Source organism: Dipodomys merriami, unplaced genomic scaffold (assembly GCF_024711535.1).
Source record: "Dipodomys merriami isolate MVZ:Mamm:240054 unplaced genomic scaffold, mDipMer1.0.p SCAF_1, whole genome shotgun sequence".
NCBI lineage: Eukaryota > Metazoa > Chordata > Mammalia > Rodentia > Heteromyidae > Dipodomys > Dipodomys merriami.
The window spans coordinates 60,970,367-60,983,926 of NW_027202270.1; the positions used below are offsets into that span (position 1 = coordinate 60,970,367).

A 13,560-nucleotide genomic window follows, 5' to 3' on the forward strand; every position below is an offset into this window, starting at 1 on the left:
AAAATAATTTGTTGAACATGGGCACAATTGACTATGTATAAGTAGACTCTACTCTTAAGAATTGTTTTCATGAATATTAAGCCAGGCACATATAAGGATCTAGTTACTTAGTCCTTTTTTTTTTTTTTAATGAGGATACATCTTCTGGTTTACCCACAGTTACCTCTGTTCTATCTGATATAAAGGCAGGCCATATAGAAGTTGCCAGAGAAGGTTTAACATTTTGATAACACTCTTTTTCAACCCTTCTTCTATAGAAAGGAATATTTTTTTTTTAATGTTTTTTGTTTCTTCTTTGGTCATGGGCCTTGAACTCTGGGACTGGGCTCTGTCCCTGAGCTCTTCAGCTTAAGGCTAATGCTCTACCACTTGAGCCACTGTGCCACTTCCAGTTTTTTGGTGGTATTATTGGAGATAAGAGTCTCATGGACTTTCCTGCCTGGGCTGGCTTTGAACTGCAATCCTCAGATCTCAGCCTCCTGAGTAGCTAGGATTATAGGAGTGCCACCAGTGCCTGGCTTAGATAAAGGAGTTAAATGAGTCATTCTGGAATGAAAGTAAAGAAAGCCATTCATCTTGAAATGATGATGGACTTTGCTTCAAAGGCACAGGTACTGTAGATTAGATTCCAACCCACTACTCAAAAATATACTACCTCTTTTCTTTTTGTCTTTCTTCACTCTTACGAAACAAAGGAATAACCAAACAAGCCATGACTTTTCATATATCTGACACCGAATTGGAAGTGCTCTGCTTTTTAAAAAATATTTTATTGGCCGGGCGCTGGTGGCTCACGCCTGTAATCCTAGCTACTCAGGAGGCTGAGATCTGAGGATCGCGGTTCAAAGCCAGCCTGGGCAGGAGAGACCGTGAGACTCCTATCTCCAATAAACCACCAGAAAACCGGAAGTGGCGCTGTAGCTCAAGTGGTAGAGCGCTCGCCTTGAGCTGAAGAGCTAAGGGACAGCGCCCAGGCCCAGAGTTCAAGCCCACAACCGACAAAAAAAAAAAAAATATTTTATTGTCATTAAGTTGTACTCTTAGAGGGATTGCCATCTCACAATTCAAATAATACATTTCTCTTGCTCTGCTTTTTGTTCTTAGGTGGATAGGTTGGTGGAATCAGATTGCTCGCCAAAGAAATTTTAACATTTTCTTTCCTTTAAAGTTTTAGATCTATTAGGTAAATGTCTGAGAGAACAGTGAGTCGATTTTTTTCTCTTTCATTGATAGACATATCCAGTTCAATCACATGGTGGAAACTATATGGGTCAGAGCACTCACCAAGTAAGCTATGGCCTAGGACCAGATCATATTGGTTCACTCAGATCCCTTCCTCCACATGTAAATTCTTCAGTAACAATCCATCCTGCGCCAACTCCATATTTAAGGTAAGTTTAGGAGTGCTGTGTGAATTTTTCAAAGTCTTTCAGAATGAGACTATGTAGACCTTTCTTTTTATAAGAATAGTTCCAATTTTACTCCTAAAATGAGTTATTGAAGTATCTATTCATTAGCTTTGCTAACCGTAGTGTGATGGTCACCAAGACTTAGACCTACAGTTTCAGTCCCTAAGGACACAGTAATGATCCTTTGTAGAGACTAAGCCCATCATGTGCTTTTAGTGAGATGCTGTAAAATTAGCCTAGTGAAGTCCCAGACATGTATCTGCATATGCCCCTAAGTATTAAAAAATCTGTTACTTTGACCATTAAAAAGTAAGTGTTGAGCTGGGCACCGTGGCTCATGCCTGTAATTCTAGCTCCTCAGGAGGCTGAGATCTGAAGATCATGGTTCAAAGCCAGCCTGGGCAGGAAAGTCTGTGAGACTCTTATTTCCAATAAACTACCAGAAAACTAGAAGTTGTATTGTGGCTCAAGTGGTAGAGCTCTAGCCTTGAACTGAAAAGCTGAGGGACAGTGCCCAGGCCTGGATTCAAACCCTATGACTGACAAAAACAGAAAGAAAGAAAGAAAGGAAAAGAAAAGAATTGAACTGCATTTTTCAGTTTAATTTTTTTAACACAAACACTTCTCTGACATTCATATTTTGGAAATCTTTTACTTCTGTACAGAAAATACTCATTCAGTATATCATATTGATCCTTTTTCATTCTTAAATACCATGTTATGAATTTTAGGTCTTATCTGAAGAGTAAATAGCCTTTTTATATTGACTTTTGACTAAATTAAGACATAAAATTTTGTTACTCCAATAGGATTTAGGAGGAAAAATGAATATAGTACTGGCTTTAATGCTTGTCCATTGCAAGCAGTATTTTGTATAATTTAAAATTATATGTTGTAAAAGAAAGCTTTCTCATAGTAGTTACAGAAAAAAAATCACCCCAAAAATTCTTCCATTCGGTGTGATTTTTTTTTTTTTTTTGCCAGTCCTGGGTCTTGAATTCTACCATTAAGCCACAGGTGTGAATTGTTTTTATGTTTTTTATTGTAAAAATACTGTACAGAAGGGTTACAGTTACATAAGTAGGTAATGAATGAGTACATTTCCTGTCGAGCATTGTTTTTCCCTGAGTTGTGTCCATGTGTATGTGGGTAGTATCAATAAGTGAACTGTTGTTTTATATTTTCCTGAGGGCAGATTGTGGACTTACAGAGGCCACTATTCTCTTTTTGAAAGTGAGAAGTGGAAAGTTTGAAGAGCTTGCCAGGTTAGGAGTGGGAAGTAGAGTGTATGTGCTATAGGTGCCCTTGAATTTGGCCTCTATTTTCTTTTTCTTTCTTTCTTTCTTTCTTTTTTTTTTTTTTTTTTTTGGTCAGTTGTGGGGCTTGAACTCGGCCTGGGCTCTGTCCCTCAGCTCTTCAGTTCAAGGCCAGTGCATTACCACTTGAGCTACAGCGCCATTTCCGGTTTTCTGGTGGTTTATTGGAGACAGCAGTCTCAGAGTCTTTCCTGCCCAGGCTGGCTTTGAACCTCGACCCTCAGATCTCAGCCTCCTGAGTAGCTAGGATTACAGGCTTGAGCCACTGGCGCCTGGCCCTCTATTTTCTTTAGAACTGGCCAAGATGACCACAGTCAGGAATAGTTAGCATCTCCTCAGTTTTTAAATATTTTCACTAAGAGATTTTGGAGAAAGCAAGTTAAATGGACCTGATAATCTACATTTTGTTGAATTTTGAGCATTCCTTTTTTTAAAAGATATATGTATGTATTAGCACATATATAAACAATATTTGAGGTATATAAACTTTTTAAAAAGAGAAGGATTTTTTTGCGGGAGGGGGCGCCAGTCCCCGGGGCTTGAACTCAGGGCCCCTACACTGTTTCTGAGCTGCCTTTTGCTCAAGGCTAGCACTCTACCACTTGAGCCAAGCTCCACTTCCAGCTTTTTTGGTAGTTTAGTCATTTAGTGAAGATCAGAGGCTTTCCTACCTGGGCTGTCTTTGAATCAGGATCCTCAGATCTCAGCCAACTGAGTAGCTAGGATTACAGGCATGTGCTACTGGGGCTGGCCTGGCTGAGAAGGCATTTTTGTCATGATGACTGATTTCTGACCATAATAGATAATATAAAGTAAATGTGATTTTCTTTTTAAAATTTTGTTTGTAGCACTGGACAAGACACTGTTTCCAATCCTGCTTACCTGAGCCTGAACTCTAATCTTCAATCAGTTACTGGTACAGCTGCTTACACACAGCAGATGGGGATGTCTGTGGACATGTCATCTTACCAGAATACCGCTTCTAATTTGCCACAGCTAGCAGGCTTTCCAGTAGCCGTGCCTGCTCATTCAGTTGCACAGCAGCCCACAAGTTACCATCAGCAGCCGCTCCTTTAGAGACACAAAATCGTCTTCTTAAAAGTGATCTTCATATGGGTATTCACTCAGTCCTTGTAGGTCTAATCTGAAAATATCAAAAAAGCTGTTCTCTCAACTCAAAAGGACCATGAATAAATAAAGCACAAAAACCTGTCTTATTCTGAAGGGCATAAAAGGTTTTTGGTTTTTTTTTTTCAGTCCAGTTTATTAAAAGTTAGCCTCTTTAAGAGGCAGTCTAAAGATGCTTCCATGGGCTGGGAGCATGGCTCAAAGAAGACCTATCTAGCAAGCAAGACACCCTGAGTACCACCATAATAATAAATAAATAAATAAAGGAAAGAAGGAAAGAAAAACATATATGCTTCCAGGTAGCTCTATTTTCAAGTCTCTGTATAAATCTGGACACTAAATAGTATGAGATAGGAAAGTAAAATTTTTACTGTGAAGAAACCATTCTTTTCCCACAAAAATGTGGTTTTAAGAGTACTAAAGACCTTTAAATATTTTTTTCAGTTTCCCTCACACTATTATCTTAAAAGGCAAGCATCTTTTTGTGTAAGCATTTAGCTTGCCAACATATTTCCTTTTGGCTTCTTAAATTGCAGTTGTGTTTGCAGTCCTGTCAGTTTTGCTCCCTGTGTTAGGTTGAGTAATAATTAGCATATAGTTGTCTACGGAATCAAGAGCAATTTAGAAGGAACAAAAATGTTTTATGTTATCAACAGTGAGACCATGCAAATGCAGATGTGTGATAAAGCTTTTAGCCAGCAATGTCCTTAACAACAGTGCCAACAGTGGGCTAAGAAATGTCCCACAAAACATTTCTAGTCCCTGAGGAAAAACACTTCCTTTTGTATAAAGGTCCCTGGTATTTAGAATTGCCACTAATGACCTTTTCAAATGACTTTGGCCATTATGTAATGAACATACAGTCCATTTGTTTTCTTTCCTGCCATGTAGTGTGCAGAGATGCTGCATTTCCTTTTTAGGGATTATATGTGAATTTGAGCTTGGAGACATTCCTAATAATTAGGTGGTATATGAACCAAGAATGGATAAGTGTTTTTATTGGTGGGGTTTGGGTTGTTTTTTTTTAAGAAGTGATTCAGAACCTTTGTTAAGCTGTCATTGTGCCAAGTTATTTTAAATAAATTGCCCATTCCTTTCAGAAATAGTTCTGTACTTTTGGAGTACTAGCAGGTAATGATTTGAAAGAAGACAATGGACTGGTTAAAAAAATGGTCAAGGCAATTTTTTCTGAAGTCTGTGTGTTTTACATTAGTTTATAGCATTACTAGATTCCATATACTGTAGAGGTTGGTAGTAAACTTTCTTCAAAAATTTGCACACTACTTTATTCTACCAACTTTTTACATAGCTCAAAATAGAAAAATACATATTTAGACTGGGAAAAATAATGAGCATAGTTTGATTTTTTTTAAAAGTTAAACTTTTTGCATGGGTGCAAGGTTTGTATGTTTGTTTTTTAAAGAAAGCACTTAATCTTTCTACTAAGAATCCATTTGAAGATAGTGTTCAAAAAGCTAGTTCTGAAAATTTTGTCATTTATTTATGCAAATTTGGTTACAAGTATATTCCTTTTTCAAAGAAATTATTCCAAAACAAAATAATTGTATATAATATTTGGTCTACATTTAAAGGAAAAGCAAGCAGTATTTCCAAGCCTAGTTTTGGCCTTATTTTCAGATCCAAGTAACTGGAAAGTAAGTCTTAACCTCTAACATGTTTTGTTTTTCATCCAGTATTCTTCCATGAGAATTCAGTTATATATAAATTTTTTTCTAAAATGGCACCTTACTTTTTTGAAAACAGATCTTCTGTTCTTTAAAAAATAAAAGTATCTAAAGCTGCTCTTATAATGTTTTCATATATGGAAAAATCTTACATTTTTCACCCAAGCTATATTTAATAAATTTATTTTAATGTTTATGTAAATAGTTCATGTTTAATTGTGATGTCAATTGTAAAAGCGTAAGTCATCCTCAGTCTTGGAGCCAGTATAAATACTGCACACACAGTAAATTGGGACCGTCCAGTTAAGTTCAAGTAATGTAGTTTTGGCATAATAAAACGTGATGTGTATGTAAATTGTGTATGTTGGCATTTATCTTTGAAACTTTATATCTGTATTTCTTCATCACTTTTTGTTTGTGCCATTTATAAGAAATTTTGTGTTGCAGGTTGTTGATAGTATAAAATGATATATCTGTTTTGATCTGGTATTTTTAGTATTAATAAGAAATGCAAGGTTATTTTTCTTCTCTATTATTTGATGACTTGTATTTATGTTAAGATGTTTATGATCAAAGTTAGATGTTTATGTTCCAAAGGAACAGTCTAACTTCAGGTTCTACATTGGATTCATATTTATTGTCTTATATAAATTTTTTAAGTAAGTACTTAGTTTTCATATGGAATTTCAATGCATTAGAAACAATTCCCTAAAATTTATAATAGAATTAACTATTAATATAGAAAAATACACTGTGTTAAAATATATTAAGCAATGTGTTCAAATAGTTTGAAAAATATAATATAACCAACATGTCCTCTCATTTGGTAATTTATTTACAAAATTACCTAAATACTAAGGATTTATATTTATGATTTGGGATTTGAAGATCTTATCGACTTATACATTTCAAGTAGTTGACACAGGACTATTTTACATATTGTACTGAACACTAAAATGGTTATGAAGTTTCACTTTCTAAATTTTGAAAAGTTATTGCAAATGCTTTAAAAATAATGTGGCCTGGATGAAGATATAATGCAGTGGCAGAGCATATAGTTAGCATACGCAAGGCCCCGAGTTCTGTCTCCAGCACTGCAAAAAACAAAAACAAAAAACAAAAAAACATGGGCTTAAGCATATAATTTTAAAAAGACTTTTCTATTAGGAACCATAAATATGAAGGCTTCTGAATTCTAGAAGATTTGTTGAATTGTCATGATGCAAAGCTGGAATTATTTTTTTAATTATTCATAAATAATGTAGCAGTGACAGGATTTGTTTTGATCAAAAGGTAGTCTTTATTTACATCAGTTTTTGTCAAATAAAAGGGAGAACTCAACTTGATTTGTTTCATTTAGTTTTCTTCTGAAGATTAAGACTTCTCCTAATCCCATGGTCCATGTGTAAGTTTTAAATTTTTCCAGAGAGGGGAAATTATTTTTAATTTTATCAAGCTAAATTTGAATTTGAGAGTGTTTGGGTTTTATTGTTCTTTGTTTTATAAACATTACTGGGTCTAAATGGGAAATCCTGTGGCTCATATAATAGTTCACCCTCAAGTTCAAGTGCAGCTAGAATGTCAGAATGTGACCTGATTTGGAAAGTAAGACTCTTTGCAGATGTAATTAGTTAAGACTTTAAGTAGAAATCTTCCTGGATTTAGAATTGCTCTGAATCCAATCATGTTCCCATTAAGAACAGAAGAAAATACTAAGTCATAGTGAACTCCATGAAGATGGAGGTTGAAGTTGGAGTTTGTACTGAGACTGGGTCCACCACAACCTGATAAAGGGAGGATAGTCTTCCTTAGAGTCTTCAGAAAGAAGTGTGGCCACATAGACTTCTAGCCTGTAGAACTCTGAGAAAATGTTTTTATCATATCATTATATTAATGAATACATGGGTAAAACTACATAACTTGTCTGAATACTAAGCACTGGGTACTTCTATAAATAAGTTGGTTACGGGGCTGGGAAGGTGGCTCAGTGGTAGAGCGCTTGCCTTGCATGCATGAGGTCCTGGGTTCGATTCCTCAGCACCACATAAGCAAAAAGAAAACAGCTGGAAGTGGCACTGTGGCTCAAGTGGTAGAGTGCTAGCCTTGAGCTGAAGAGCTGAGGGCCCAGAGTTCAAGCCCCACGACCGGACTCCCTCTCCCCGCCCCCAAAAAAAGTGGTGATAGTTGGCACAAAAGTGCTGAAAAGATGTTCAATGACAGGAATTAAGCTGGAAGTGGCGCTGTGGCTCAAGTGGTAGAGTGCTAGCCTTGAGCTGAACAGCTGAGGGCCCAGAGTTCAAGCCCCATGACTGGACCTTCCCCCCCCCCCCAAAAAAAAAGTGACAGTTGGCACAAAAGTGCTGAAAAGATGTTCAATGGCAGGAATTGCATGGACGGATGAAACTAAGATACCTCCTAATCCCATAGTGCCATTTTAATTATTTTTATCCAATATCTACATTTTAATTACTGATTTCTTCATGCCAAAGCCATTCATAGTTATCAAGGTGACATTCTGCATTTACTACCTACCCATGGTGGGTATTTTAGGGTGGAAAGAATATTCAAAGGCAGAAAGGAACAGAGAAGAAACAAGAAAACTGGGTGAATGTCCACAAAGGCTACTCAGAATTAGAAATCTGTTCTATTTTACACCATTGTATATCCTAATGTGGAAAATAAAGGCTTTCCAATACATTTATAGCAAGCAAATACCTCTACCAAATACATTTGATCTTTGAGCCAGCTACCTATTTTTTCTTTAATTGAGCAGGAAATTAACATAACAAACCACTGAAAACAATGCCGTCATTACCTATAGGCACATTGGGTACACTCATCACCTCTAGCTTGAGAATTAGACCTTCTTTTGGTGTGGCTTCTTTTACTTAGCATGTGTTTGGTCATACCTTTTGTAGCATCTTTTTGTGGCTGAATAATATTACTGTGTATTTGTATACAATTTGTTTATCATTCTTGCTTCTGTGTTTTTGGAGATGGTCTCTGGCCCAGGCTGGCCTTCATCTCAAGATCATCCTTGGCCTTCCAAATGCTGGGATTTCCAAGCATGTGCCCCCAGGCCTGGCCCACCAGAGTTGTAAATTTTGATATCAACTTTCAATTTAAATGTATAAGATTGTTTTAAATTGGTGCAGGAGGGCTGGGAAGGTTGCTCAGTATTCCAGCGCTTGCCTTGCATGCATGAGGCCCTGGGTTCGATTCTCAGCACCACATACGCAAAAAGGAAAAAAGCCAGAAGTGGCACGCTGGCTCAAGTGGTAGAGCACTAGCCTTGAGCTGAAGAGCTGAGGGACAGCACCCAGGCCCAGAGTTCAGGCCCCATGACCGGACCAAAAAAAAATTGGTGCAGGATTCTGAGAAAGGTATGTTATTCTCTGGCAGTTTTTTTTTAAAAAAGCTTTTGTGAAAATAAAAGTTTAAAAATTTAAAGCAAATCTATTTTTCCTTTATTGTTATTGATTTCACTATTATAAGAATCCATTATAATAGCTAGGATATGGAAACAACCTAGATGCCCCACCACAGATGAATGGATCCAAAAATTGTGGTATCTTATACACAATGGAATATTATGCAGCCATTAGAAATGACAAAATAATGGCATTTGCAGGGAAATGGATGGAGCTAGAAGGAATCATGTTGAGCGAGGTAAGCCAAGAACGAAGAGACAAACAGTACATGGTCTCCCTGATAAGTGGATGATAAATCCAAAATGTTAGGTGATATGACAAAACTAACAGGACTTAAGAAACAAAGAACTCCCACTCATCTGGTTGAACCACTACCAAATATCCCCATGCTGCTGATCACATATATGGTATATAACATGTGAGCACCGTTATATATTACAGACTGTGATAGACAATTTGCTCCAGGAAAGTTAGAATGAACTTGTGACTTTAAATGAGCATCATTATTCCACAATACTGTGAATTTCCGGAAATTAAGTAATCACTTAATCACAATCAAAAAAAAAAAAAACCTTGGGGAAGGGAGGGAGGGAGGGGATGGTAGGGGGAAAACAATGGAGGGGGTAACAATGTTCAAGAGGAAGTGTACTCATTACCTCACTCATGTAACTGTAACCCTCTGTATAGTATCTTTACAATAAAAAAAATTTTTTTTAAATCCATTATAAAGTTGAAGATTATATTTTTCCCGTGTTTAGCTCCTATAACTAATGTATTGATAATTATTGAGTTAACTTTGTACATGGTAGGAGCTATAGGGAACTAGCTTTGTTTTGTTTTGTTTTTCTTTTGCTGATATTGGCGCTTGAACTCAGGTTCTTGATTTAGCTTGACTTGCTTCCTGGGCTGACTACAAGTTGAACCACATTCCAACCCTGCTTTCTTTTTCTTTTTGCTGGTAATGGGAACTCAGGGCCTGGGAGCTGTCCTTGAGCTTTTTTGTTTAAACCTAGCACTCTATCAGTCACAGCTCTACTTCTGGCTTTTTGGGGGTTAATTGGAGATAAGTCTCATGGGGTTTTCTGCCTGGTGTGACTTTCAAACCTTGATCCTCAAATCTCAGCCTCTTGAGTAGCTAGGATTATAGGGATGAACCACTGCCACCTGACCTACCTTCATTCTGTATCATGGAGTTCCAGGACTATTTCTTAAAGAGGCTTCTTTTTCAGGCTCCTTTTTGACACTACTATGTACCAGTTCTAGGATCTCCGTTGTCCAGTTTGATACATTAAACCCGTAGCTATATAACTTGAAGTTCCAAGAGCTGACAGCTTTGTTTTCATTTAATCCCTTCTGTCATATCTAAAGAAGAGACAATGCTGTCCTGTTAACATATAGGTCTGAGTGATGTCCATGGGGAGATAAAAAATTATTGGGAAAATGCATATGTATTTATTTAAGCAACTGCAGACATACAGCATAGGGAAGAGTGCATTGTCTACATAGAAAAATGAGACTGTGCTGTAGCCAAAAGTGATCATATTTTTCTTCTGGGAAACCTGCGAGATTCTTTATGTACATGTCATTGGTTAGAACTGTGCCAAACTACAGTTGCCTACATTTGCAAAGGAGCCTGTGTGATTGTAGAAATGTACTGGATTTTTTTTTTTTTTTTAATATCTGCCACAAAATCAAACCTCATCTGGTACTGGTGGTTCTCATCTATAATTCTAGCTACTCAGGAAGCTGAGCTCTAAGCCATCCCAGTCAGGAAAGTCCCTGAGAGTCTTATCTCCAACTATACATCAAAAGCTGGAAGTGGAGCTGTGGCTCAAGTGGGTGTGCTAGCTTTAATCCAGAAGCAGCTCAGGGACAAGGCCCTGAGTTCAAGCTCTAGGATCAGCAACAAAAAAAAATCCCTCTCCAAGTGTGTCTACAGCCTGATTTATTTGTGTATGTTGTAAATTGAAATTGAATTGGACTTTTACAATTCCATGGTCTAATTACTAAGTTTCTCTAATGCAAGTATACCATAGCTTTTAGTCAGGCAAAGCTAGAATTAATATATTTACATCTGACCTGGTTGTTAGAACTGGGACACCTTAAAAAAGTCAAACCTGGAGATGGAAAAGGCCTGCAAAGAGAAAGTAGGAGTAAAAGATACTGATATTGCCTAAGATTGCTGATCATTGATTAATACATTCATTATCATTCTATACCAAGGGTGCATTTCCAAACCTGAATTGTATTTATGGCTTCACAGCACAAACTGACCTATGAGGCATTGTATGTTCATTAAAACTCTAGTTGTCCTCTTCAAGGACTACCCGAGCCCAAGCCTGCTTAACTGCCAAGCTCAAACAAGATCAGATGGGCACATGTAGAATGATATGGCCATAGACAAACCATTTTTCATTATAGTGACAGTAAATTCTCATAGTGCTTGTTAGAAAGTACATGAGGGGATTAAGTGACATAGAGCTGCATAGTAAGTGGTAACGCTAGGATTACAAAGCACTTGCTTCTCCTTGCTACAGAATGATGTATGTATTAAGGTTGTCAGATCATATTCTCTGCCTCCTCCTTTCCCATACTTCACAGGGAACTGGATATAAAATGCCTTCAGATACAAGAAAGCTAACAAAGCACATAATAGTGGATGCATCTACTCTATGTGTACCTGTGATGGGCTAATGGGCCTGAGTTTGATATAACTGGACAGGCTTTTTTCTGAGAACCTCTGTGGCATTGTCATACCGGATGAGGTTTAATAAGTTTACAGAATGCTGAGTTTTCTGAGCATGAGTTAAATCCAAGAAACTTCTATAAAGAAGCAACAGATGACATCAAGTTGAGGTGGTTCATGGTTTTGAGAAGCAAGATTCTGAATGGAGGCCTCTGACCTAGGGTCATACTTGAACCAAGGCTGCTGAGAACAACGACAACAAAAAGATGCAGACTGGGCTTATGGTACTGGCACTTCGGGTCCAGGGCAAACATTTTATGGTTGTTTGACCTTGTTAACCTTTCTAAGTCCTCTTTCACATAAACTACACTCAATTCCCCAGGTGTCACTGTTTCAAATTTTTGAACAACTCTTTATTTGTTCCAGAGAAAATGTTTCTAGCTATCTAATAAATCATTCTTTCAAGTGTCAGCCCACTGGCACTGGCTTCCAAACCATTCTGCTCCTTCAAAGCATCTTGTGAGTATGGTATAGTGGTGCTAGGCCATGTTGTATCGGATTCATCTCGTGGTTCTGTCTATATCAGACACTATACTTTGGTTCACTCAACATGCATTTCCAACCATCTCCTTGTCTAAATTCCTCTCTATATAAGTCAATAAACAAGCTAGTAGTGTGTGCCTTCCCAGATTCTTTTGCAGCAAGAAAGTGGGAGACATGACATGGTTTTTGCCAATGAGATTTTAATCCAAGTTCTTAGGAAGGGCTTCCTGAAAGAGAGAGCAGAGGGGGGGAGGGGAGGAGAGAAATATGTGAAAGACAAAGCTCTTGCCAATTCTGGTTTAGAAAGCTACCATATTGTGATTATGAGGGATAAAGTTAGGATAGCTTATTAAGACTGGAGGTAGCTCATTCCTTGATAGCACCTTTGAGTGGCTGTACAAGTTCTAGATTATCTTTTGGGTTTTATATGAGGGAGAAAACAAAATCTGTTTTCAACCTTGTTTAAGCCTCTGTTGCATCAGGTTTGATATTTGAAAATATTTAGACAGTCATCTTAAAGTTATGCTATCCTGACAAGATGTATAAAATCCTTCAGAACTTAGAGCTGCATTTTATTTATTCTAGTCTCAGAACAATGACAGTAGATTTAGCAGAGAACTGTGCAGCACTTCACAGTGCCTGGAATTCAATAAATTAAGTCTTCTTTGACCTTTCATTGTACCCATCATTACTTATTATCACTCCATTTTAACAGTGTATCTTGCAGTGGATGAAAAATTATTGTAGAATTTCATTATTCTTAAAGCAAATCTATGACATGTCTTAACATTTACATTGACTTAGAAATGAGTGTATGTGTGCATGCATGCACATGTGTGGTTTCAAGTATGAGGGTTTGAACTTGGTTTCAAACTCCTACTCAGCTTGGTGCTCTACCATATTGGACACTTATCACTTCAGCCACTCCTCCAGTCTGGCATTTTGCTGGTTATCTGGAGATGGAGTCTTGTAGATTTTTCTACCCTGGCTAGCTTCAACCCAAAAACCTCCAGGTCTCAGCCTCCTGAGTAGCTAGGATTACAGGCATGAGGTACCTGTAGCTTGCTGTCACTAACTGAGAGACAGGGCCGTGATTCAGTACGGTGTCAAGAAGCTAATGGCTCCTTTGTATTGCTCTGTGTTGTCTGTGGCACTCATCAAATAATGCCCATTGCTTCATTCTAAGCCCACTCTGCCACAAGGGTAGAAAGCAGAGTGGTGTACTTTATTTTTTCTGATCAGTAGAGGGAAAATATATCACAGAGAAAAACAGGGTTTTTTGTTTTGTTTTTTTGCTAGTCATGGGGCCTGAACTCTGGGCCTGGGCGCTGTCCCTCAGCTCTTCAGCTCAAGGCTATTGCT

At 37.6% G+C, this 13,560-nt stretch overlaps 1 protein-coding gene across 2 annotated transcripts in view; it reads left to right on the forward strand.

The window, feature by feature from the left end:
- The window catches only part of Stam2 (signal transducing adaptor molecule 2), a 46,621-nt gene extending 39,737 nt beyond the window's left edge, over positions 1–6,884 (forward strand). For both annotated transcript variants that reach the window (XM_070023271.1, XM_070023270.1), the window contains exons 13-14: positions 1,234–1,391; positions 3,574–6,884. In XM_070023271.1, the coding sequence (XP_069879372.1) occupies positions 1,234–1,391; positions 3,574–3,802 (387 nt within the window). In that variant the 3' untranslated portion in view covers positions 3,803–6,884. The remainder of the gene's footprint in view (positions 1–1,233; positions 1,392–3,573) is intronic.
- Positions 6,885–13,560: the final 6,676 nt, after the last annotated feature.